At 39.9% G+C, this 25,510-nt stretch overlaps 2 protein-coding genes across 6 annotated transcripts in view; both read left to right on the top strand.

Annotated features, from left to right (window-relative positions):
- Nucleotides 1-23,512, top strand: part of LOC122996888 (ryanodine receptor 2-like) — a 188,954-nt gene extending 165,442 nt beyond the window's left edge. Inside the window, exons 3-4 of one of the 3 annotated variants that reach the window (XM_044372676.1) lie at nucleotides 18,723-18,824; nucleotides 19,263-23,512. In XM_044372676.1, the coding sequence (XP_044228611.1) occupies nucleotides 19,282-21,240 (1,959 nt within the window). In that variant the 5' untranslated portion in view covers nucleotides 18,723-18,824; nucleotides 19,263-19,281 and the 3' untranslated portion in view covers nucleotides 21,241-23,512. Of the gene's footprint in view, nucleotides 1-18,722; nucleotides 18,825-19,262 lie in introns of those variants that run through there. The other 2 variants (XR_006407100.1, XM_044372675.1) reach the window with 2 other exon arrangements.
- Nucleotides 23,513-24,803: 1,291 nt separating this feature from the next.
- fmn2a (formin 2a) overlaps nucleotides 24,804-25,510 on the top strand; it is a 41,280-nt gene continuing 40,573 nt past the window's right edge. For 2 of the 3 annotated variants that reach the window (XM_044373062.1, XM_044373063.1), the window contains exon 1: nucleotides 24,804-25,305. The gene's annotated coding sequence lies outside the window, so the exon portion shown is untranslated. The remainder of the gene's footprint in view (nucleotides 25,306-25,510) is intronic. The other variant, XM_044373061.1, reaches the window with a different exon arrangement.

The raw sequence follows: 25,510 nt of genomic DNA, 5'->3' as shown, positions 1-25,510 counted from the left end.
TTCTATTCTAACTCTCACATCTGTAGAATATCGTGAGAGTGTAGGACATATTGATTTTGGTTTTTACATGTTTGTGCACAGATAAGGAGGAACAAGCCCAAGGAGAGATTTATATATAAAAGCCAACCAATGTGAAAGTCTGCAGACATACAGACATGAGATTGCCACAACCAGTAATAAAACACAAAGCACAATGGTATACAGTATCCAACTTCTTTAGGCACTGGTCAGGCGCATTCATAAAGAGCAGATCGCCATAATCCAGTAATCTAGGGACAAAAGTTGCCGAAATTAAGTGTTTCCTTGCCTGGAGGGAGAAACAGGCAGAGAAACAAACAAAGGTTATCTTAGTTCCTCTGACTCACAGTGAAGCAGATATATCTGTCGCATCCAGTTGCCTTAGGGAAATCCATCTTTGGTTCACTCAGAGTCAGACACAAATAAAGGTTTAGGTTTTAATACCACATACCAATACCATGTGATTGGGAAACATTATTCTCATTGAACTTTATGTTTGAGTTTGTTAGTGTTTACAGAGAGGGTTGCTCTCGATACATGAGGCGTGAAAGGGAGAGTAGCATTGTATCACATAGACAAACAAGTGACAGGGCAAATATGCATCCATTAATATGACAGGTCCAGGATATGGATTTTCCCTGAAATTCCTGGTTCAGCCTCTTTGCGTGTCATGAAAAGCCACCGGTGAAGAGTGCTGTGTTTGCCAACATCTAAATCTTTTATTGATTTTGGTGTAGAGTAATTCAGTCACCTAACAACAGAATGAAAACAAGCTATCTGGTGTTTATTAAGTTGCTTGGAAACTGAGTTTCAAGTGTCTGTGGGAGCTTGAGAAGAATGAGTTGTACTTCATCTTCCTCTGAAAAACTTTCTTACCTCCACTGACCTCATTGCTCTGCTCTGTCCAGTTGATCACCTCCTCTAAGTAAAGGAGTTAAAAGGAGTCCCTTATTTGGGACTTGTGTTTGCACATGAGGTTAGCATGAAAGGAGTGCAGCACTTCATAAGAATGTTATGTGACTTTGAGTTGTAAAGTGAACATGTCTGGCCATTTTGGGACTTGGAAGAAGAATAGATAAAATAAGTTAATGAAGCATTGTGTTAGTTCAGGCAGGACGTGTACTGTAAGTCATGTGCACCGACTCGGATGATCGTCAGCTGATCCAACAAACATCAATCACGTTGAGCAATTCAAACAAGGCGATTGTTCGTTCAAGCTGTCAGGTTTTCATTCATCCCTACCGGCTCTCATCTTTCAGGTCTTACAGGTGATAGAAAACACATTTTACTTTAATTTATTGTGTTCACCTTGGCAGAGTTATTGATAGCAGAATTGAGGGTGTAACTGGTGATTTTTTGATGAGTACCACAGCAATTATGGAGGTTTATAAATGCTAAAATTATGCTCAGTTTCTGAGAAATTATTCATAAGATTCTGACTTAAGTCTGACCTTTTGATTTTGGCATCAGATGAATGACAGCACAACATACAGTCGACGTGTTTCGCTTTCTGTGCGTCATCAAGTTGATCTTTAAGGTAGGTGCTTGTTCAAAATTTGTCCATGACCTGCATTTTCCAATGAAATAACCCTTTGCCATCACAGTTGCGTCCTTTCATATTAAATGCTAATAATAACGAGTCAGTTATGTTTGTAGGAAAAAATGTCTGAAAGATGTATGTATTGGCAGCTTCATCAAGGTTTTTGTTCATAGATGACAACCCAGTGAGACTTTAATTCCCACGAAGTATAGGTTAAGGTCACCCTAGGAAAAACAGAAAGTGGGATAATGGATTAATATCAGTCAAATCCAGGCCACTGGGGGATTTTGCTTCCTGCTGTATACAGTATGTCTAAGCTTCTGCTTTCTTCTGTCTAACTACTTCTATCTATGCCCTCCTGTCTTTCTATTTCTCTCCCTCTAACATTTATGAATCAATTGAAATGCAGGAGATAAAGCCATTAACCCAAAGGAAGAAATTATGTACTAGGGATGAGATAAAGCGAGGAACTGTATTCCAATAAGGCTTTTTCTTTTATTTTATATGATTTCTATTAAAGTTCCAAAGCTACAAAATGGCTGCAACCTCTGGATCATCGTCCTCAGGAATAGCTGAGACACTTGAGTAGTTATGGTGTTTATCTCCATCCACTAACCTTAGCATTGAGATATATACTCACTCTCAGCACTGTTTAAATAAGTTTAAGGGCCTCAGAGCCTCCTCGTTTGGTGTTGACATCTGAAAGGGGAGACACACAAGAGCCTCTGGGGTGAGAATCATGGTCCAGTTGATTAAGAGAGAGGTAGTTCAAAGCAGAAAACTCCATTCTTGGTATTGCAGGAGGCAAGATGCGTTAGATTATTATTTTCTGGCAGCAGATACAAGTGTTTGAACGGGATTTTTTTTTTTTGCAGGAGTAATAGACTAATTTAAATGGAAATTTGAAACCTTTGCAGTTCTGTGCTGCTTTCTGCAGAAAATCAACACAGTTACTGACGTTTTGCTGCTTTTAATGCATATTATGATGAGAGTCCAGCAGTGAAGTATCAATAAACAATGTGATTTACTCAGCAAGTGTGAGTGGTGTTAGTGTGTTCTCTAAACCCTGGCAATGAAGGGTTTTGGAAACATTATTAAAAAACTTGAACTGATGCACACCTGACGAGGAAAACCAAGAGCATGTAAACATTCATAATCATTACAGCCAAAATGTCATTTGGTCGTTTGAGTCCTTTATAGCCTGAGAATGCTTTTTATGACTTAACCCCCCACATAATTTTCTTGGAGCCTGTTCTGCTCTGTGTTGTCTCTTGCAGTGAGTGCTCCCACTCATATTAGTGTCGTAAGTGCAATAGGAGTCAAAGAGTGTCTTTTTCCACTCAGCATGGCTCCATACAGTATCAGAGGCTTATGAGGATCTCATCACTCTCCATCTTCATAATGTTCCTGTCAGTCTGCCGGATGGGAACTATTACACGCCACAGATGATCTTTCACTAGATGCAGGGGCCCCCATAAATTCTGGCAGTTTTATTATGCAAGATATTAGTCCATTTGTGTATTAGCTCAGTGGTTTGCATCATTATGCTAATTTCAGAATGTGTCTCATGTGCTTTGTAGTTAGTTCTGAGGATGGTAGAAGACAAGACACTCTTGTCAAATGGATTACACTCCCCCTCTATTGAGATTTATTTTACAATATGTCACTTTTTTGATCTCTGGCTTCCTCTCAAATCAGCTCCATTGTAATCCCGCCCATGTAAAGCCCTTTGCTATGAATGGGCTCTTTTTCATCTCTCCCTCCTGTGCTGGATGTCTTCTGACAGACCAATAACAACAAGGCTCGGCTGCAAAAGCCAATTGTCAGCACGGCCAATCCATCACTTATCTGTTTCCATTAGCATTCAAGGATCATTAGCCAGCAAGCACCTAATATAAACTATAATTGTAGGCTATAAACTCTGTTACGGCACCTGACCACTCGCACCCACTGGACATGGTGCAGAATTAGGGCTCTAAATACCTGTTAAGGTGTCTATATTCTAAACATGTGGACTGCTGGTTTGTTACAAGACCTTTCTAAACTTAATTGATACTGTTTTGACTGATTTTTGTCTTGCTTTGTTTCTTTTAATGTGTAACATCAACCTGCTCCAGCTCTGCAGATGAAAATTAGGTTTTTGGCTAAATTTGGCATAACTACATCACATTAATGTTGATTAATGTGCACTGTCCCTGACAGATAAATAAATAAAGTAAAATAAGTTATTTGTCTACATTCACACAATACTCACTTTCTTTTCCTGGCGTATACATTAAGTGCAAAGTAATTTTTTTCCTCGACAGACTGTGCGTGATCTGTGTTTATCTGGCCCAAACAGGCTATGTGTTTACTGTATCTGTGTGTGTGACTCTGTGACAGCTCCGACTCTGATGGCTGTCAAAACTTACCAGGAACTTCAGTTTTGTCTGTTATTGTCCTCCAGTCTCTTACTGTTCCTCTTTTGAGTCCTAAAGCCTGCAGATGAGTGCTAACTTTTTGCTCTAGTTGAAACATGTTCAACTCACATGGATACATCTAAGCCTCAGTTCCCACCACCCAGACCGAATTAGCATCTGTTCATGTCCACTCATGTCTTTGGATTGACTTTATATGGAATCCCACCATATATACACTCAAAGAACCACCAACGTTAACTTCTCTGGGAGGTATCACTCCATGAGATCACTATCCAACCCATTTTAGTTTTGAACAGTCCAACTCAATGAATTAATATAACAAAGTTATACTGAAAGGTCAGAGAGGAAACGATTAATAATACAAGAGAGGTAAGCACAAATAGAGTAATCCAGTAGGCTAAATCGTTTGTATAAGATGCTGTGCTGGCAAGGATATTAAATATTGATAAAAGAAAGTGAAATGCAATCAGTTCAGGTAAATGCCTGTTCTGCGACTAAACAACTTTCTGCGTTGCAATACTCAGCATTATGACACTCAGGGTTTCCCCCAGAAAAGTTGTTAGGCCTGGTGGAAAATATATTTTGACGGGGCTGGCTGCCAAGTGATTTTTTTTGATGGGGACCCAGCATGGGCCAGCAACAGACTGATGGCAGCATTAACAGTGTTTCCTCTAGGTTGACTGCTTTGGGGTGGTGGTGGCGGGGAGGTGGGGGGGTGGTGCTTCTTGTCATCTTCCCGCCAGGCCTGAACAATTATAGGGGAAACACTGATTAAGAAGAGAGATTTCAAAGAGAGATCTGAAAATATGACTGTATAATGTGTAAATAAGTCATTTATTAACACAGATTTTAATAAATCAACAACCATAGCAGAGTCTTACAAATTATTTGATGCAGCAGCAAAACAATGAGGGTTTTGGATTTGTTCTGTATTTTGAAACAGTCAATAAAATTCAGTAAATAGCGAAACTGTCTGTTTCATTACTTCATATTCATGTAATAAATATACAAATGTCAATTGGATGGTAATCTGCATGAGAAATAAAGAAAAAGAAAAAAAAATGGTTATGATAATCATCCACTTATAGTGATCAATTTGACACAGACAGATGTGATTACTATAAGTGGTTTCCACTGTAATATCAGTGTTTATACCATAGCTGGTTGAAAAGCTCTGAGACACATTTACTGCTCCATGGAAGAAATTGCAGCTTCATGTCACTACAATCATCAAAATGTATTGACACAAAATTCAGGAACTCTGCTTTGCTTGAAAAACTGCATCATTTATTTTTATCGCAAAATGTGGCTCATAGTATACATGTACAACTTATACTGCTCACCCAGCTCTGCGCTCCTCTGTCCACCCTGATAGCAGCCACATTGCCACTCCCTCACTCGCACTCACCCACTCACTCCACTAGTCCACTAGTTAACCATTAGCCAATTAGCCGTTAGCCTGCACACTGCAGCTAAAACACTAGTGTTACCTCAAATTGTCAAGACTACTCTTCAACACAACTGCTAGCAAAACTTTCTGCCCTTAACTTGCAAGCTACGGTAAGTAGCTTTCCAACCATAATATCTATGTTTCCAACCAAGCTGCCCCACTGTAACTTGGCTGTAGTTTAAAAAACATCTTAAAAATACATTTGAAAAAATTCACAGATGTTTAGGCCCAGCGGGGGGGTCAACTTGCCATACACTGGCGGAAACCCTGACACTGTGGTATTCTGTGACATTGTGTTTAATGGAGATTGTACATGACAAAACCCAACAGCATTTTCTTTGAGCAGAGTAAGTTGGATACTGCAAGTGCACATGAAAAAATGCATTTTGATAATCAGCAGGTTCTGCCCAGTTTAATTCTTTGTGTGCATGTATGTGTAAAGTTACCAAGCTACCATATGTGCAAGTCTACCCACTGATGCTTGTGTGCATTTGTGTTGGAGCAGGTGATTTTCTTTTTTTTTTTTGTGGGACCTGTCATTTCAGATCTACACATCGGGGTCGGGTTCATCTGGAGCTGGTTATCAGAGAATAGGCTTTTGATACCAAGAAAGACAGATGAGACCACTATCACCTCCCTGGAGAATTTAGGGAATCAAATTTAAAAGCTATTTTAGGCCAGGTACAGTCACGTCACCTGGGCTGATATTATTGGATGAAATAAGATGCACCCTCTGCCAAGTCAGTGTGTGTGTGTGTATGTGTGTGTGTTGATGGGAGAAGCAGCCAGAGTGAACAGACAGAGGTCGGGCAACGGGTGGGCAATATTTGAGCGAATGAAACAGAGGGGCAGTTGGTTAGCACTTTGTTAACCGTTTGTTTACTGTTGTTTAAGTGTTTGGACTGTATTATAACCAGTCCTGTCAGTACACCTCTCTTTGTGGCAATAAAGTACTTGGATTATTTTCAAGACTCCCTTGTAATCACCTTGTTGACTGACTGCCCCTTCAAGTGTTTGAGCTTTGGCAACTGAGGATGTGTGTGTTTGCACTCCTGCAAGGGTGTTAGTGAAAAACACAGAGAGTGCGTGATAAAGTTTGTATGGGTGTGCTTTTGTCCTGTATGGCTGTCTTATGTAATCCTGTGTGAGAGGAGAGTGTACATCTACGCAACGTGTGTGTTAGTGTGCATGAGTATTCAGTGGAGAAGCACACAACACAGCAGTAGATATGGTCTCCATCATCTGACAGCCCTCTGTCCTGAGATGAGATTCCTCCCCTCTCATATAAACACATAATATCCTACTGCTGGTTAATTTACACTCCCAGAGCAGGAGGTGTGACTACTTACATCTCCCCGTACATTCCAAGCGCTTCTACAGTATCCTTTCCCTCACTCTCCTGTACCCCCTGCACAACCCTGCATCTCTGCCTGCAGCATTTTAAAGACCCCTCTCCTCCCGCTGAAGCATGTTTACATAGGAGTGAGTGTGTGTTTTTTCTCCCTCTCCGTCTCTTTCGAGTGCCTGTTCAATAGGCAGATGGTTGCACTTCCTTTTAAGGATTGATCGCAATAGACTATCACTTACATGTGTATAGCATCTGTGTAGGGTTGTATTGAAGTGCAGGCATGAGGAGGGAGGCAAAGGGTCAGGACTGGAATTAGCCTCACACGAAACGACATTGTTTCTCAAAACGTGGTATTTCATGGTTTGGATTGTGGGAATTGTTAGGAACGAGCTGTCACTGTGGTAAATTTAATGCACAAGCAAATTTTTTTTTTCCCCCTGTGTTCCACTTTGACATCCACCATAAAACTGAGCCTAATTTCAATGACAGTAACTTAGCTTTTGTTTTAAAATACACACACAAGGTATGCATTGGACCTCATCCAGGTTTAGATTTACTGTGAGAATGAAAGAAAGGTTGACTTCAGTGTTCTCTGTGCAGTCATACTCAAGTGGCCGCAGCTTTTTGGTTTGACATATTCCTGAGCCATTCTTCCACTGTCTCTATTTTGCCTCTCTATTTTTCTTCCTGTCTCTTGCTTTCACATACACACATACTACACAGGCATGTCTAAGTGTCTAAAAGTGCCATGTCTAAAGAGTTCCAGCAGCTTGTTACTGAGGCTGTCAAAAAGCGCAGAGACCCACCACAGAGGTGAGGATGTGTGTGAAATCCCATGAGCCTCTAGCACTGGTCAGAAGCATAACAACATCCTGCTTCTCTTTCCACGTGTATGTTTTTCTCCTCACACCTAGCTAGTCTAATTCAACACTGAAGCCTATTAAAAGAAGAATTACTTTTGTACTACAGTATATACAACTGTATAGCATTATCTTAATACATGTTGGGTGAAATATAATAATGCCCAGATTACATTTTTTAATCAACATATCAATAAAATGTAAAAAAAAAAAAAATGCACCACCATATTTTAAAGCAACAACTATGCAAATTAACTGTCAAAATATGTTTGTAACAACACACATAAACATTTCCTGATGTAACGCCCCTAATGGCAGAACAACATAATTTGTTGTGCCTTCCAAAACTGTTGTAACCATTGTTCTGAGACAGATTTGGTTATGTTTAGACAAAAAAATTATTTAATTAGGATTGGGGAAACATTGTTTATTGGGTTAAAATTACTACTTCGTTAAACCTGCAATAATATTTTTTTTGCCACTTGGGGGATAATTCTCATCACTACAAGTGACATCTTTGACATTACACATTGTCATTTGTTACATTGCTTTTATGAAAAATATAAATTATGGCTGCTTTAAGGTTAGGGAACAATCGTGGCACATAGTTAAAAGAAACCAACGTTGACTGTTAGTGGGAAATAGGAAGTGAACGGAGGTGTGAAGTTGGGTGTTTCTTCTGCGAATTTTCTGGCTCCAACAATGTGACACTTCCTTCGCCTTTGAGAGTTATAATTCCTGTGGCCACTAGAGGGCTTTTTGGGGCATATGCTGAAACGACTGATAGTGTTGTTTTTCTTTAGAGGACAGTCTGTTTTAAAGATTTTATACTAAACGTGTCTGCCTTGTCAACATTTTTAATCGGTTGCCCCTCTTAGCAGCTGAAGCATGATTCAGGTATTTATGCTTGGGCAACTAAAAAGTATTTGGTTAAGCTTGGGAAAGATTGTGGTCTTTGTTAAATATCGAAAAACTCACTACAGACCTGAGGCATGAGACAGAACATGAACCCCGGTCTACTGGGTCGAGGTTAAGCGCCTCTTGCAATCATCCATCCACCCCGACCTTCTCCTTGTGACTTTGCTGCGCTGTGAGAATGTTAAATTGCTTCCTGCATTGAACCTAAATGTTCCAGTGAATGTAAATCACAATTGCAAATTATATACATATGGACATTGGAGACAAGTTTGCAAAAATATACTGCTGTCCAGATTTAGAGGAACTTAGGCCCTGTTCACACCTGGCATTAACATGCGTTATGGGTGAGCGGATCACAAGTGGACAGCTCTAAGTACTGAGTCTGGGTGTGTGAGATGTTTATGAATACACTGGACGGAGAGGAGGGACAGCCAGCTGCTGAGTGCTGGGAGTTCTGGCGGAGACAGCCGCGAGCATAGCCTGAGCTTCAGGACAAATAACACCCAGGGTTTGTCTGTGTGTCTGTTAGCATGTTCAGCTGTGCTCAGTTCGTCTCTGTGGCTACTGGCTAGGCGGGCTAGGGGGTTTATATCGGTTTATATGTAGCAAGGTCATTATGCAAAAACCTTTGTCAGGTCATGTGAAAAAAAGTTTTTAGAAGGGCTCGGGAAAATGGCATTTTGACACTAAAACATACGAACTTCAACCAAAATTTGAATTTTCGGATTTTAATACATATGGAGCACTACTGGGAAGCTACAGAATGATATAAAAACCTAAAAATAAATAAATAAATAATGGACCCGCCCTTTAGAATAAGAAGAAAAAGAAGTTTTCAAAAACCTTCCTCTTGTTGTTTTGCACTTTAATATGACGCCGTTGGTGCACGAATGAGTATGTACTTCCGCTTGTGCAGAGGACGTCAGTTAAGTAGGGAGGTAGTACTGCTAAAAGAATATGCGGCCCAGACCACCTCCGAATGAGGTCTAAGCAATTGCATCTCAGTGTGTCCTCAGTGTGTCTTGGGTGCGTTCACACCTGTACTTACAGCTGTCCGCTTGTGATCAGATCACCCAAGACCCATTTTAATGCTTGGTGTGAAGAGGGGAAAAAATGTAACTAACGATAAAAAGGAAAGGGGTAAAACCTTTTGAAGAAGGGTGTCCTACATAGCTTACATTTTGCGGCTTGTAAACAGTTGCACTATCCCTCTACCTCCTCTTGATACAACAGAGAAATCTTTCCAAGTAACGACTTTTGGCCTGATTCCATGCACAGCCATCCTTGGCACCCAGCATAACCTCTCACACTGATTATTATTTCACTTCCTCACATTGTTATTTTATCAGACTAAACTCCCGTCAAACTGCTGTCTGTTTATGGCTCGTGGTCCCAGTGTAAGCAGGACTCAGACACTCTGCTGCAGTAATCTGGATTGCAGCAAAAAAAAAGACACCTCAATAAAAGCAGATCTCCTGGCTGCCCATGGTCATAAAGGAGAATAAACAAGGTTAGGGCAGAATAATTATGCTGAGCTGCTTCCTGGTATTAAGGGACTGAAGGGACTTCTTCCATTGCACAGACACAAGTCCTGTTTTTCTGTCTCTCCAGGCTAAGAAGTTTAAACTGGTTACATTTTTTTACATTTTCTTCCCCAAGAGCAAGATTTACACTTGATGACTAATAATGTATGAATATATAGTAGTATATATAATAATGTATTTCTGCTAATATTCATACTGCACTGCACAGTATGAGCCTACAAGTTTGGCTTTTTGCTGGCAGGTTCCTTTTCGTTTTTGCTAAATAGATGTTAATGTACATTTATCTTGACTACAATATCAAGAAGTGTGAAAATGTAGTGTTAAATAAATGAAAATATTATGTATTTCACAACATTTATTTCTCTGGGGTGGCATGGAAACTAAAGTGTGAACAATAAATAACAAGATTCAAAAGCGTTTTTTCAAACAAAAACTTTATTCATTCTGGCACTTGGCCTCAGTTTTGCTTTTTTTGTTACAGTCTTTTTTTTGCCATGCTAGCAGCATGGTTCAAAGGATGGCAATGTCTTTGGTCCAGACTGAAATATCTGACATCCATGGATTGGATAGATTGCCATGAAATTTTGTACAGACACTTACGTTCACCATAGTTTTAAGCTGGCTGACTGTGATGATTCTGACTTCTCATCTAGCACCACCATGAGGTTGACATTTGTGGTTTGAGTGAAATGTCCCAACAACTATTGGATGGATTGCTTTGAAATTTGGTACACAACATCCTCTCAGGATGAATTAACCCTTAACTTTTCATCTAGCGCCATCATCAGGTCAGAATTTCCATCAGCCTCAGCTGTACTTTGTGTTTAATGCTAAACAGCAAATGTTAGCATGCTGACACAATAAACTAAGATGGTGAACACGGTGAACATTATACTTGCTAAGCATCAGCATGTTAGCATTGTCACTGTGCGCATGTTAGCATTCTGATATTTGCATTTAGCTCAAAGCATTGCTTTTGGTGTAAAGTACAGAATGTCTCTGTCTATTTGTTAGATTTATTACAAAAATTCAAACTTCGTAATGAATATATATTAGCCAAAGAAACATAACAAATCATTTTCTTAACTGTTAAATAAATGCTGCTGTAACATACATTCTTGTAATATAATTATCTAATTATTATGTTCAGACACATTTATCAACAATTTGATAAAGAATTCCTCACAAAAACCACACTATGGAAAATAATGCTCACATGTGGCATCAAACACTGGCCACAAAAGAGATTTCAGTGACTTGGTGACATGCTGAAAAACCATGTTATATAAACTCTCTTCTTTTCCTTTATTTCATATAGAGATGTCATGATTTGTCTACTAATCCAGTCTAGCACATTCACACTAAATATTTTCCACCAAGGAGAGGGCCTGGTCATCCACTGCAATAAACCCTCAACTATTTTTCTGACTTTTCAATTTACCTTATCTCTTGAGCACATCCTCTAATGTTTGCTATGCGGATGCAGAGACCCTCTTAAGTACTGTTTGTGATAAGGGATGAATTGCTGGCTGCTTTAGAGAGGCACATTTCTTGTCAGTTGGACTTACAGTGTAAGAGATGGGGCCTTTCAGATGCATCCCATACATTACAGAGACATGTGTGTCTTGTTTAAGTTTAATTAGCATAGTAAGTTTAGTAAGTATAAGTAAGTTTAACTTGTCCTTTTCTAGCCCTTTGCTCCTGGGAAAAGGCAAACAATAATTTCAAAGTGTCTGACTCTTTCTTGGTATATAATGCAAATACTTGGATTACATGGACTGTATTTATGCCAAAACCCACGTTTGAATGTGTATGCTTTAGAGACAGCTGTAGGGATCAACATATCTGAAATACAGGCACGATGTTAGCAGATGGAAATGTTCTCCAGACTAAATGCCATGTTTGGGGTACAAATATTTTTACTCCCTCCACATATGATGCGTGTAATCAAGGTGACAGTGTGATGCTTAACTGGATTCTGTTATTTAACTCAAAAGAAGTTGGGGTTTAGTTTTTTGTTTACCCAGAGACTCTGTCACAGATGTTGCCAAAAAAACAAGAAAAACAGAAATAGAAAGAGGCTTTTGGCCAAGCCATGGCTTTTATTTGCTCCAGGATTTGAACAAATTTTGTTGGTCACTCTTTATTTAAATCTGCATTAATTGTTGGGAGCAACTCAACAAGCTGTGAACACAACATTGTCATATTTTTGCCTTTCTGGATAGAGTTGTTATGGCGAACATGTAAGCAAACAGTTGATTTTTTTCACGTCCAGTGGATATGGAGCAGCATTAGCATTCATTCAGCTCCAAAGAGCTAAAGGGCAAATGTAGCGTTGGGTGATAATTCTCTATGGGTTCATCATTTCAAGCAACACCTGTCACATTACACATAGCGATTTGACCCATTGTTCATATTAAAATATTGAATAGTGCGGCTTTAAATGGTCAATTCGTGTCTCTAAAGAGCCACTTAGTTTTATATAGTGAGAAGGATTCTGTGGATATTCGATGTCAGGGTGAATTTTAAATGTAGAGGTGAATAACACCCATACTAGTATCACCAGGAGTTGTAATATTTATGAAAAATCCTCAAGAAAAATAGAGGAAAAGGGCCATGTAAAAATATGTCATGGCAACAAATAAGTAACTAAACACATAAAAATATTAAGCAGCTTTACATCATACATACATCATGTCAATAAATTAAGATAATAAAATTATACTCAACATACAAGTACAAACACACTGGATTCATCAGAAACTATAACTTGCATACAGGATAGCTGTTTTACACTTTCAATGACGGGTCACAATGTTACTCTCTTCATTGAAAATCCTGTCAAAGGTTGAAATGATGGCAGAGATGCATAAATGGAAAGTACTCAAAGAAAGTAGCTTTTAAAAGAACCTGAAAAGCTTTAAGAACTATCTCTTCCTCTGGGCACGTACAGTCGCAGCAGCTGGCTTTACCTCCCCCTCCACAGCTTCTGCTCTAACTACTTTTGAAGTCGTCTGATGGCGAGGTGTCGCCCCCCCCCCCCCCTCATCAGACACCGCCCACATTTTAATGGCATCAGCCTCGCTTCCGTTGAGGCACTGTGTCTTGAAGCTTGGCTCCGCCAGTGATGACATGTCTAGAGAGAGAGTCATCTTTTGCTGTGTCATATTTCTCAATGAGATTGTCCATGATGGTGGACATCTTTTGTCAACTGTGTCATCAACTGCAGGATTCAAAACTGTTTTTCGGAGGAGCTACTGTAAAGGATTCTCATTACAACACACTTACTTAAGATTTGCCTGACATAAAATCAGTAAACTTAAAGAATTAACTCCGAGCATCGCTCATGAATTCCAGCATGTGCATCTCTTGCCAAGGAGACACTAAATACTTGTTCTTGTCAGCAGTGAGTACCTGACAGATGGCCTTACACTGTTTCACAACCCTTGCCACCATCTTCTGGCAGCAGCCTCATCATCACCAGCTTGTGATAGATTGAGCTCATCCTGTGCAACCGCAAAGTCTCTTTTTCTTTGATGAGGACAAGGCCAGCACCACATACTACTTCCTCACCACCCCTAACTGATGAAAATGTCAGAAAGAAAGGAAATGGACGGCTTTAATTTAAAATTATATTAATATTTTATATACAGTATCTGTAATTTATATCTCTTACTCCTATGTATTTATATCTATATACAATTATATAATAAAACAGGAAAAAAAATTATCCATCACTGTAATTGTAAACAGTGTTATCAACCATCCTGTGTAGGTTTATCAGTTCTGTTATCACCGTCTGTATTATGTTTTGAAGTAAGGAAATTATTTGTTAAATTAGAATTATGTACATAGTTCTTCTATTACTGTGTATCATACTGAGTTGGAGCAATCTCTTCCTTTGTGAGGATCTGGAAAAAATGTGATGTTTAGATACATTTATGAGTTTACCAAATGTATTGCCACAATGGCTCTGATGTTTGTAGATGTCAGAGGTGGTGGGGAAAAGAGTAACAGACTGCATTTGCTCCTCTTCTATCTTCCTGTGCTTTGTGTGCAGCTGGGGGATAGCAGTCTATGAAAAAAGCTCTCAAATAGGGAGCTCATACAGGGGTTAAGAACTTTATTTCGCTTTTGAAGTGCTCATTCCCAACTGAGCTGAATTAATGTACAGCATGTCTTTGCAGAGGTGATCAAAGCTCTGGGGTCGTCCTTTGGGCTATCAAAATACCTTTACATCTAGCTCTTCCCTAAACACTGTCTGTATGTGCATCTTTGTGTGTCTGAATTAAGGTAGAAGTTAAACAAATGCTTCCCAAGTTATCAGCTGTTGTTGCATCACCTCCTTAAACTCATTTAGTGGTGGTCAATATAAAATTGTATGCATTTTATATATAGAACTATTAATATATTATATAGGTTACCCTGAAGGTTTGAACTCCCTTTAATCCACGAGGCAGACCATACAGTGCCTATATTGATCCAGAGACAAGTGTACCTTACCTTAAGTCTATTTTTAGTAAATGCCACTGCAGTTGTGGCTTACGTCATGTATAGGTGTAGTATTTGCAAATGTAAGATAAAACTCCTGGGACAGAGTTGGTCCACTCCAGGTTTCTCTTACCAGTGAGGCTGCTTCGCTCAATAGAAGGAAATCGATAACTCCACAGCAGTCAGTGTTGTAGCACTACTTGCCAGATCACATTTCACCCTGAAACAAGCACCCTCATCACCTTTTATCACTCAGGATGACTTGGATTAGACACGGTATATCTTTTAGTGTTATCCATTGTTGTGAAACAACACATCGTCTAGCTTTGAGGGATAGCAAAGGCTTGACTGAGATGATTGGTTGGTGGTTTTATGAACAACACATCTCTATGAGATTCAGTTGAAAGCATTGCAGGCGCTCCCAAGCAGCCTGCTGGTTAGGATGCGTGCCGCATAACTGTGGTTCGATTCTAGCAGTGAACTTTCGTCGTATGTCATTCCCTGTCTTTCTCTCCCCTTGTTTCCTGTCATCTCTCAACTGTCGCTGTCCAATAAAGGCATGAAATGCCCCCCAAAATATATATATTAAAAAAAACATTGAAGGCATTGTGGCTTCCAGTACATTGTCGTAAATGACTTCATTCATGCATGTTATGGCTTCTCTCTGAGTGATTACTATTTAAAGTCTTGACAGTCTGTCGTCTTGTCACAGTTTGCATATTGTGTGACAAAGCAGCACTGTCCAGCCAATGATGGTAAAAACAAACACACTGCTTGCATCTGCTGGGTTTACTAAATATTCTGTATATGCATTCAGTCTGTAGGTTTTCTCTTGGAATTGCCAATGCCTGACAACTCCAGTTTTGTTAGTCCAATCTAACTATCCAATTTTTGATTCGCTTTTCAACGGCTGTATAGCCAGATTGTTTTTTGTTTCAAGGTGGTGGTCAAGTCTAGTCATACCTTGTTTAGCAGTAGCCTCTGTTATGTTCAAGCTGCTTATGCCTGAGTTGTTTTTACCATAATACCTTATTATACTAAACAGCTAAAACCTTTGTCTGAATCCAGATGTCCCCCTGCAGTCCCAGCACAAAGTGCACGTTACACAATTCACTATATGAGCACAGGGAGACCAAAATTAATTTTTTAATTTAATTTTTTAGACAAGGCTGCATGAAACACAAAAAAGTTGACAATATCCTATATTTTCTTTCATTATGCAGACACTGTCTTGATTAAACCTCTTTGACTGTTCTGTAAATCAAGAAAAAATGAAGATATGTTTTGGCACTCTAGGGGTTGCCAAAGTGATCAAGATTCAAATGTTAGCAGCTTTAACCTTTATTAAAAAGCACTTGTCAACATGACTCATCTTTGCTGGACATCATCTGCCTGTATCACTGCGCTGCTAAATTAGTTGCTGAAAATAGAAACCTGAAACGGCCATGTATTAGTCACCCAATCATTTAGATGGATCCTTGGACCCTGGCAATTTGGATTGTACTGTCCAACCATACTGGGACAAATGCCTCAAAATGTCAGCGCACACGTTGTGTTGCATCACAGTAAATGAGTATCGATCTCACTGTGCACCTGAAACTATCACACCTACGTGCCTGGGAGTTAAACTTAGGATATAGGGCTTAACGTGGGCTCGGAGAGACAGTGAGAACCTCTAATAGCTTCACTGCAATACCAGCAGCAGGTTGTCTAGCCAGCCCACCAATATTGGAAAAGGATGCTGTCATCTGCCGCAAGCAGTTTCTAACTGAACAAGTTCTGTCAGTTCAATTTTAGGGGAAAATGATTCAGAAATCTCTCTCTCCCTCTGTTGTGCAGCCAATATTGTGCATGAAAATAGGGCATGATTAAATATTAATAATTTGTCATTTTTAAAGTCCTCAATACTGTAATCCTTTCAACTGAGGGACATCTTAACCCACCTGAGCCCATAATGAATTATCCATGTGACTTTCAAGAAATGGACAGAAGCAAGCACAATACAGGAAGTACTGTCTGAAGTAAATTTGTCTTTTTCTAATTGGATCCAATATTTTCTCCTGTGCCTTTGACTCTATTCTCCAGACAGGACACTCAGCACTTCACTGTGCTTCTATTTGCCTGATTTTCCGTTTTAAAATTTCATTGTTTTTCTAATTTCGTTATTCCATCCTCTGTATTTACAGCAAGTCAAGGTAGCAGACTGATTGACTGATTTCCCTACCGTTCAAGCCCTTATCTTCACACAGACACATTTTGCCCCAGTAAGCCAATTAATAGATATTTAACACTCATTAGTAACACCTTGCTTTCTCAAATGCTCAATAAAATTTGCTTTTTGAAAAGTTAAAAGTAGACCTTGTTTTCTTTAGAGGCTTTTAAGTTTGCTGTCGATTGTAAATGTTGGAATTCTTTACATTTGTTCTCGCAGGCATTTTTGTTTTATGCTCAGCTAGGAGTTGTTTTCATCTGGTTTTGTTTTTCACTCAATGTACTTTGATACAATTCCAGGTTTTATGTTTTTTAATATGTGTGCAGGCTTGCATGTACTGTGTGTTTCTGTGTAGATACGATGTTCACAAATAATGTATGTGACGGTGCATGCTCATCTTACATAAACAGTGAAATGTAAGAGGATTTTGTACACACTGTGTGTGTGTATGGATGCAGTCATGTGTCGCCAGTGTGGGGATAGCAGGGAGCCTCCTGATAATAGTAGTAGCAGTGTGCGCTCAGTGTCACAAACGGCTGTGAGTTGCTGTTGGCTACTGGGGTTCTTTAATAGCTCTGTGGGAGGTCTGAGATTCTGTCAAGGCACAGGCGCAGCACTCAGCTTCAAACACCTTCCCCTGTGAGATGAAATAGTGTGTGTGTGTGTGTGTGCGACTGTGACTTTGTATGACTGCTACGGTTTGTGTATCTGTGCTTGTGTGCACATTGATTTTTCAACACATGTATTTGTCAGGGTATTTGTGTAAATGGTGTGTGTGCAGAAGTATGGGTGAGTTAGAGGAGGGATTAGATTTTTCTTACTTATCTTCACTGGTAACGAGTCGTTGTTTGTTCTCTTCACACAGGAAGCCTCAAGTTAGTGTCAAGCTCAACATGTACCATTGTTGTAAATGTCAGCAGAAGAACACCAGATTCACAGCTTTCACAATAAAAAAGGAAGCACTTTGTAATGTGCTGCACTTTGTCCAATTACTCTTTCCAAATAAAATGCAAAATTATATATATATATATATATTTTTATGTTTTTCATTAAGCATAGCTTTTTTGTTTATATCACACAATGCAAAACATCATGGTAATTATACATGGATTGCACAGCAAAAATTGAATTGGGTAGGACATGCTGCTTTACGAAATGCCAGTTCCCCATCTTATCCAATCATCATTATCAAGGAACAGCTTTGACAAAAACAGCAGGATCGTCTGTTTATTGTTTTTGTTTCCATTGCAAAGTGATCCCCAATCAAACAACAAACAGCACTTCATACTCTCCAGGATCATGCTGATATTAGCTCTTGCAGTGCTATTTTCTCTCTGTTTCACCATTAAGTTTTGTCTCTGCATAGCTTTCTCTGCCTGAAATCTGTCTCCAACTTGCTTTTTCTTAGAGGGCTCCTGGAACACCAGATCAAATCTGGTAACAAATTAACTAGCACGGAGACTTTGCATCATCAAACTGACACCAAAAACCTCTGTATTCAGGCAGGAAGACAGACCAAGGTCTTAGAGTTCTCCCTCATACATTGATCTCTACTTTGTCCTCAATTCCTCCTGCTCTCTGCAAGCTCATACTTACAGCAAGGTGATCCACAGCCAAAAGAAAAGGATGATGTTCATGTTATAGCCTAGCTGAGCCAGCAACATCATCAGAGACTTTGTTCAGTCTTTGACATGCTGTATAGTTGTGCAGTTTCATTGCTGATGTCTGTCATGTTTATATTTTAGAAAACTGAATCAACTGAATGTCAACAGGATTACTAAAAAATATATCACTAGATTTCCTTTTTATGTGTTTGACTGACAGACTGACTGACAGACAGACACTAGAGCTGACACCAGAGATACATTTTGAATAAAGATCAACAGCATGCTAACTCTTCTTGCCACACCTGATTTGACAGGAGAAAGCAGCCCCTCTCCAAGACTTAATGCTGTGCAAAGTGCAAGCCAAACAGTCATCTCTACAGACTGTGCAAACATTAGGGAAAATACATTACCTGCATGTAAGTGAAATGTCTTTGCAATCAACACCTGCCTCCTATGACATCCAGCAAATTGCAATCTTTCTCTCTGACTGAAAGTTTTGGCTGTCTAGCCTTGTTGATTCAGATGTCAAGGTGTAATTCAATATATGGGTTGCAATGCATTTACAGTGTGCATGCAGATCGTCTACAAATTAAGTTACATGTGAATATTTAAAAGGAAAGAGAAACAAAGATCTTTCTTCAACTGCCTTTTTAGACAGGCTTGTTAAAGCAGGTTTCTAGCCTCACCTACTGGATATAAATAGGAATGTCAACTTTTCATGTGTTCATTCCTTCTATCACTCTGTCCTTTCTCCCTTTCTACCTCTACCTACCTCATTTTGTTCCAAATCCTTCCCTCTCTCCCTCCCCTCTTACCTCTTTTTTCTGTTTTTTCTACTCTGTCTCTCTTCTTAGAATATGCCAGGACATAACAATGACCTCCAACAGCACAGACCCTGGTCTCTTCCTGACTGCCAACACCTCGCCACCAGCGGCAGGAGCCTACCCACAATCCAATGCTCTCCACCAAGGAGGAACTGGAGGAGGCCCTTGGTTGGTTTTTCATGTGAATACCCTGGGTGACAATTCCTCTTCCACCAGCAAACTCTTAAATCTCACCTCTGAATCACAAAATGGAAACCAAACTGCAGCCTTTGACTCCTTGGGTGGCCACCCTGTGTGGCAGGTTGTCCTCATTGTCTTGCTGACAGGCATGCTGTCACTGGTCACCATCATCGGCAACATCTTGGTAGTGGTATCCTTCAAGGTTAATCGCCAGCTAAAAACAGTCAATAACTACTTTCTGCTGAGCTTGGCTGTGGCTGACCTCATCATAGGGGTCATCTCCATGAACCTCTACACAGCTTATCTTGTGATGGGCCACTGGGCCATGGGCAACTGGGCCTGCGACCTGTGGCTGGCTATAGACTATGTGGCCAGCAATGCATCAGTTATGAACCTACTGGTCATCAGTTTTGACCGCTACTTTTCAGTAACCAGGCCTCTGACTTACCGAGCCAAACGGACCACAAAGCGGGCTGGGATCATGATTGGCTTAGCCTGGTTTGTTTCTCTTGTTCTGTGGGCCCCAGCCATCCTTCTATGGCAATATTTTGAGGGTCAAAGGACAGTACCCCCAGATCAATGCTACATCCAGTTCCTCTCAGAGCCCACTATAACCTTCTGCACAGCCATGGCAGCTTTCTACCTGCCTGTGACGATAATGAGCGTTCTCTACTGGCGGATTTACAAGGAGACCGAAAACCGTTCAAAAGAGTTAGCTGGATTGCAGGGTTCAGGGTCTCGTGGTGGGGTAGGAGGAAGAAGTGGGAATGGTGGCAGTGAGAGAGCCCGTTTTGTGCATCAGACAGGAAGTTCCAGAAGTTGCAGCAGCTACGAGCTGACCAGTTTGTCTCAGAGAAAGAGCACATGTCGGGAGCTGGTTGGCCGCTTCCACTGCTGGCCTGGGGTTCGTTCTTGGAGACCTGGTAGCACCCGACAAGGAGAGGGAGACCCAGACCAGAGCAGCAGTGACAGCTGGAACAATAATGATGCTGCAGTCTCATTGGACCACTCTGGGTCTTCGGAGGATGAAGACTGTGGAGGCGGAGAGATGATCTCCCAGAGTCATGCTATTTTCTCCATTGTTCTCAGCCTGCCTGGTATTAAGGCTGCTGTCAACTCCCAACTCACTTCATGTGAGGATCTGGATGCAGCCTCAGAAGAGGACCCCCTCAGAGGGGCGGAGTATAACCGAGACAGCCTCTCAACAGTCACCACCAACACCACTGCCGCCGCCACTCCTGACGGAGCAAACAATACAGAGAATAGCTACCACCAACGCTTCTGCTCACGCAAGAGTCAGACCATGCCTAACATCCAGGCTACGTCTAACACAGGCTCCCTGGATGGTCCCCCAACAACCACTAGCACTGCCACCAACACTACTACCACCAGCACAGCCACCAAATCCCCCACTGTCCCAATGTCCTTCAAGGAGGCAGCTCTAGCTAAGCGTTTTGCATCCCGAGCTCGGACTCAGATCACCAAGAGGAAACGCATGTCCTTAGTGAAGGAGAGGAAGGCAGCTCAAACTCTCAGCGCCATCCTCTTTGCTTTCATCATCACATGGACACCTTACAACATCATGGTGCTGATCAATGCCTTCTGTAAAGATTGCATCCCGGAGACCCTATGGGCACTGGGGTACTGGCTGTGCTACGTTAACAGCACAGTCAACCCCATGTGCTACGCCCTGTGCAACAAGACTTTCCGTACAACCTTTAAGATGATACTGCTGTGCCGCTGGGACAAGAAAAAAAGGAGAAGGCAGCAGTTCCAGCAAAGGCAGTCAGTGGTCTTCCACAGGAGGATTCCCAGGGAGTCCATGTAAAGGACAGGAAATTTGGATGGTTGATAATCGGAAATTGAAAGATTTCACATAGGACTAGGACAAGGAAGAAGCATCCATATAGTTTTTTCTTTGGAGTTTCTTTGCTTGGAGATCCTAAATGTGTTTCTCTGCTAGTATGTCAAACACAGCAACCCTTCGTGGTGGTTTTGAGGTTTATGTCAGTGCATCCATTTAGCAAAGCTGTGTGTATGCATGAAGGGTTGTATGAGGTGAGGTCCAGAGATGAAAGCTTTCCCTCTGTCCTTGAAGAACTCTCTACCATTTCACACAAGTGTAGCTGAGAGAAAACAAACTTGAGTGGAAAATAGTAGAAAAGGGCTTTAAAATGCATTGCAGGAGAATTATTGAAGTGCAATTGACACAAGGGTCATTCTTGGGTCAGATATCTTTGTCACAGGGTTGGGGATTCACATTTCTTTCATATCTCTCTGTGGGTAGCTAGATCTGTAACGTGCAGAGTGGTTTTGCATTTCAAACAAAACTATGTATCTGTAATACGTCACTGAAAGCCAAGACAAACTATTTTGTGTTCACAGGCTTCTGCATTGTACTGATTTGACTGGCCATGCTCTTGACTGGCATGTGTTTTTATCAGAACATCTGTATATTGCCTTTCTACATGGATATAGCTTTCCTGTGTCTGATGAAATATAAAGAGTTCTTAAATTGTGTCCTTACTACAGTCAACAGAGATCTGTTATTTTTGTGATATTCATCTTTGGTTTTCTAAATATTCCTGAGATTTTGAGCCAGTCTGAAAATGATTCTTCTAATGAACTGAGTTGTGAATATTCTGTGTGGCACCACAGTAAGTGAACTGCTGTTGTGTTCAATGTGATTGTTGTGGTTTTTATGGTGGAGACAATAAGTACATTGGTTGTGTTTTATGTACTTGCGGTTTTCTGTCAAGAGTAATGATTATACAATGATGATATTCTGTTTGTGTACATTTGGATATTTCTGACTTGATACACAATGATTGATTGCACACACAAAGATGCCCATTTATAAAGATGTGTTTTTGATTGTACACTATCTTTTAAATTTCTACAGAACTACATATCTATGAAACTCTTTGTAAGATGCCATCCATCTTTGATTTAGTAGAGCAATGGCAGCCTCTAGTGGCCTGGGAAAGACTTGTTGTCCAGGCTTTATCACTGTCAGTCAAGCCTTCACAGTGCAGTATCAAAGTCCCATTCTGCCAATATGAAGGCCAGACAAAAATTCACAATTGTGCAGCAATTATTCATACATCTACAAGTCTGTTTGGTTTCATGAATTGGCTTATTAATTTTAATTTAGATTTTAAAAATCTATTCGGCATGTAAAAAAAGAATGGCTACAATCATTGAAGGTAGAATATTTTTTGTTTCATTTGTTTCATATGATTTATGGGTGATTGATTTCTTCTTTAGTCTTATTTCTGAGACTTACAGCAATGGATTTGTGAATAGAATAGACCCTTTTCACGGCAGACATTTTGACTTGTCAAAGCAGGAAAAGCACAGGTGGAATTAATAACATTAATGATGGCTCCATTTAGGTGAGCCGGTTTCAGGACTCTGGTATTGTGTATGCTCACTCACTGACATGGCTTACTGGGACAATTAATGGAATAGAGCCATCATTAATGTTAATTTTTACACCTGTGCTTTTCCTGCTTTAAACGGTTAAAGTATCTGCTGTGGAAAGGGTCTATTGATAGCTGTCTTGCTCTACATCAGGTGCAGAGAGTGAGTGAACACCACATACCAACAAAAGTCAATATAAAGATGCCAACTAAGGCAAAAATATGTTTTTATTTGTAATGCACATTATGTTATTCTTTTCATAAGTAGATGGTTTATACATTGTTGCAGCACCCAAATCGTTCAATATGAATATTGTGGAAAAGGCATTGAAGGCAAAAAATAAACTGTATTATGACAACTGGCATACTAAAGAAAGAGTATAATGTTTGATTACAATGGACACAATAGTCATACATAATGGTACGACTTATGTGCTGTATACAAAAGAGATGTTAAAAATTATCCCATGCCTGTCATCAGTGGATATTTGGTCTGCTTTCAACACAATGACTCCAGTGTCATAACACATTCTTCATGAAAATATAAGATTTTTGTACCTAAAGATTAGGAATGTAAACTACCAAAATGGTGAACACAAACATTTTGTTACATTTCAAGTATGCCAATCATACTCATATTTTAAGTCAATAAACAAACAAAAAACGTTTTGACAGAAATTATCAGTTCTTTTGTGTTACAAGTCATGATTGTGTTATTTTAATTTATAATTTAATTTATTTTTATATAATCTTTATTTACCCGGGGTAGTTTCACTGAGCATAAATGCTTTTTATTCAGTATTGTCCTGCCTCATATATATACACTATTACACACATTCACATCTGAAATCTGTCACATACTGCAGCCCACCAAAGCAGTGTGATCCCTTCTTCAAAGCCACTGACTGTCTCCACGGTTTATTATATTTTGCTAATTTGGTAAATTATCTGATGTTCGCATTTTTCCATCAGTTCTAAAAGGTTAATACTGCTCTGAGTCCAGTTGATGTGGTTTATTTTTCACTGTCACATGCAACATGTGCAAAAGTCAGTGACCACATATCTTCTAGTAAAAAGACAGATTATACGCAAGTTACTTTAATTTTATGATATGATGCCAACCTCCACACCTAACTGTACTATACTGTATATATTAAGATTTCTTTATTGTCATTTCTCAGCACTCACATACATTGAAACAGAATTTGTCCTCTGCATTTGATCCATCCTATACACTGGGGGGCGGTGGCCAGGGGACCAAATCCAGTTCTTTTTGTCAGTGTCGGTGGCAAAAAGAACTGGACAGGAGTGATAGCCCTAACATACATGTCTTTCATGTTGGGAGGAAACCGGAGCACCCAGCAGCAACCCAGGCAAACCCGGGGAGAACATGCAAACTCCACACAGAAAGGACCTGGGACGGCTGGGGTTTGAACCCAGGACTTTCTTGCTGTGAGGCAACAGTGCTTTGTAATGTTTAGCGTTATTATGGCCTCCGTTCTTTTTTGGAGACTTGCTTTGAGTTGTTTGCAGAAATTTGTTGCAATATTTTGAACCTCCGAATAATATGACCTCATTATCTTAGCAGGACACTGGGTTATTATACAGCTGTAGAATTCATTTCCTGCAACTCAAATGGTGCCTGGGTGTTTAGCATGATGTTAAAAATGAATTTATGTCCTCATTCAAAACCAAATCAACATAACGTGCTTCCAGGAATAGGCCTCAATTTTTATGTAGATTATTTCCTTCTCTGAGTTGTTGCCCTGTGACAACTACACATCCTGGCAGAACCATAATATCGAGTTGTACTTTTTATGTGAAAAATATTAAAATCTCAAATACTGTCTTTGTGATGATGATAGTTAAATTTTGAAGTTTCTTCATATTTTTTTAATTTAACATTCTACATATTAATGAAATACCTCCACTCTCATCAGAAACCAGTCGTTGTTTGAATTAGCAGTTAGAGTCACTGACATGTTTGGTAACAGCTTTTGTTGGGAGGACACAGCTGAAGCTCATTTCTTGATTGGAGGGATGGACTTAAAAGTGGCACCAGGATGCACCAAACCAAGAGTGGAGAATACTGATCAACTTGATATTATGGGTGTTGGTGGAGGAGGAGGAGGTGGCTTATGCCTAATTTTTCAGTTAAATATGATTCCAATGTTACAGTCTGACACTACAATATTAGCATAGAGTATCTGATTTGACCAGAAACTGAATAAACAAGAGTGGTCTTTGACTGTTGCACATTTCTGAATGTCCTCATGATGACATTTGATGAAGTTAGTCAGGGGAGTCTCAGACATTGCTAATGGGAGATGGCTGACGAAACCAGACATGTGATGAGAAAAATACCAACTTCATGTGACCCATGGCTAAGGAGCGGCTCGGTGAAGACAAACATCCATTTGTGTTGTTTTCTTCAGTCAGTTCTGAACCACTGAGGAGAGTCCACCAGTCAGGCAAGTACACTCATTTATGATACAAGTTTAAAGAGATCTAACTAAGTGGTTTTGCTTCTGTCTTTCTCAACATTTCATATATTGTTTAATTTGACCACAAATGTTTCAAATTTGACTCATGTTGCAAAGTGATGACATAAAGTTGGTTTTAGAGCAGACCAAAACATGTCCTGAAATGCTCAAGAAGAAGGAACTTTAGTCAGTT

This window comes from Thunnus albacares, chromosome 14, assembly GCF_914725855.1.
Source record: "Thunnus albacares chromosome 14, fThuAlb1.1, whole genome shotgun sequence".
NCBI lineage: Eukaryota > Metazoa > Chordata > Actinopteri > Scombriformes > Scombridae > Thunnus > Thunnus albacares.
The sequence above is the reverse complement of the archived record's forward strand: the minus strand, read 5'-3'. Positions and strand labels throughout refer to the sequence as shown.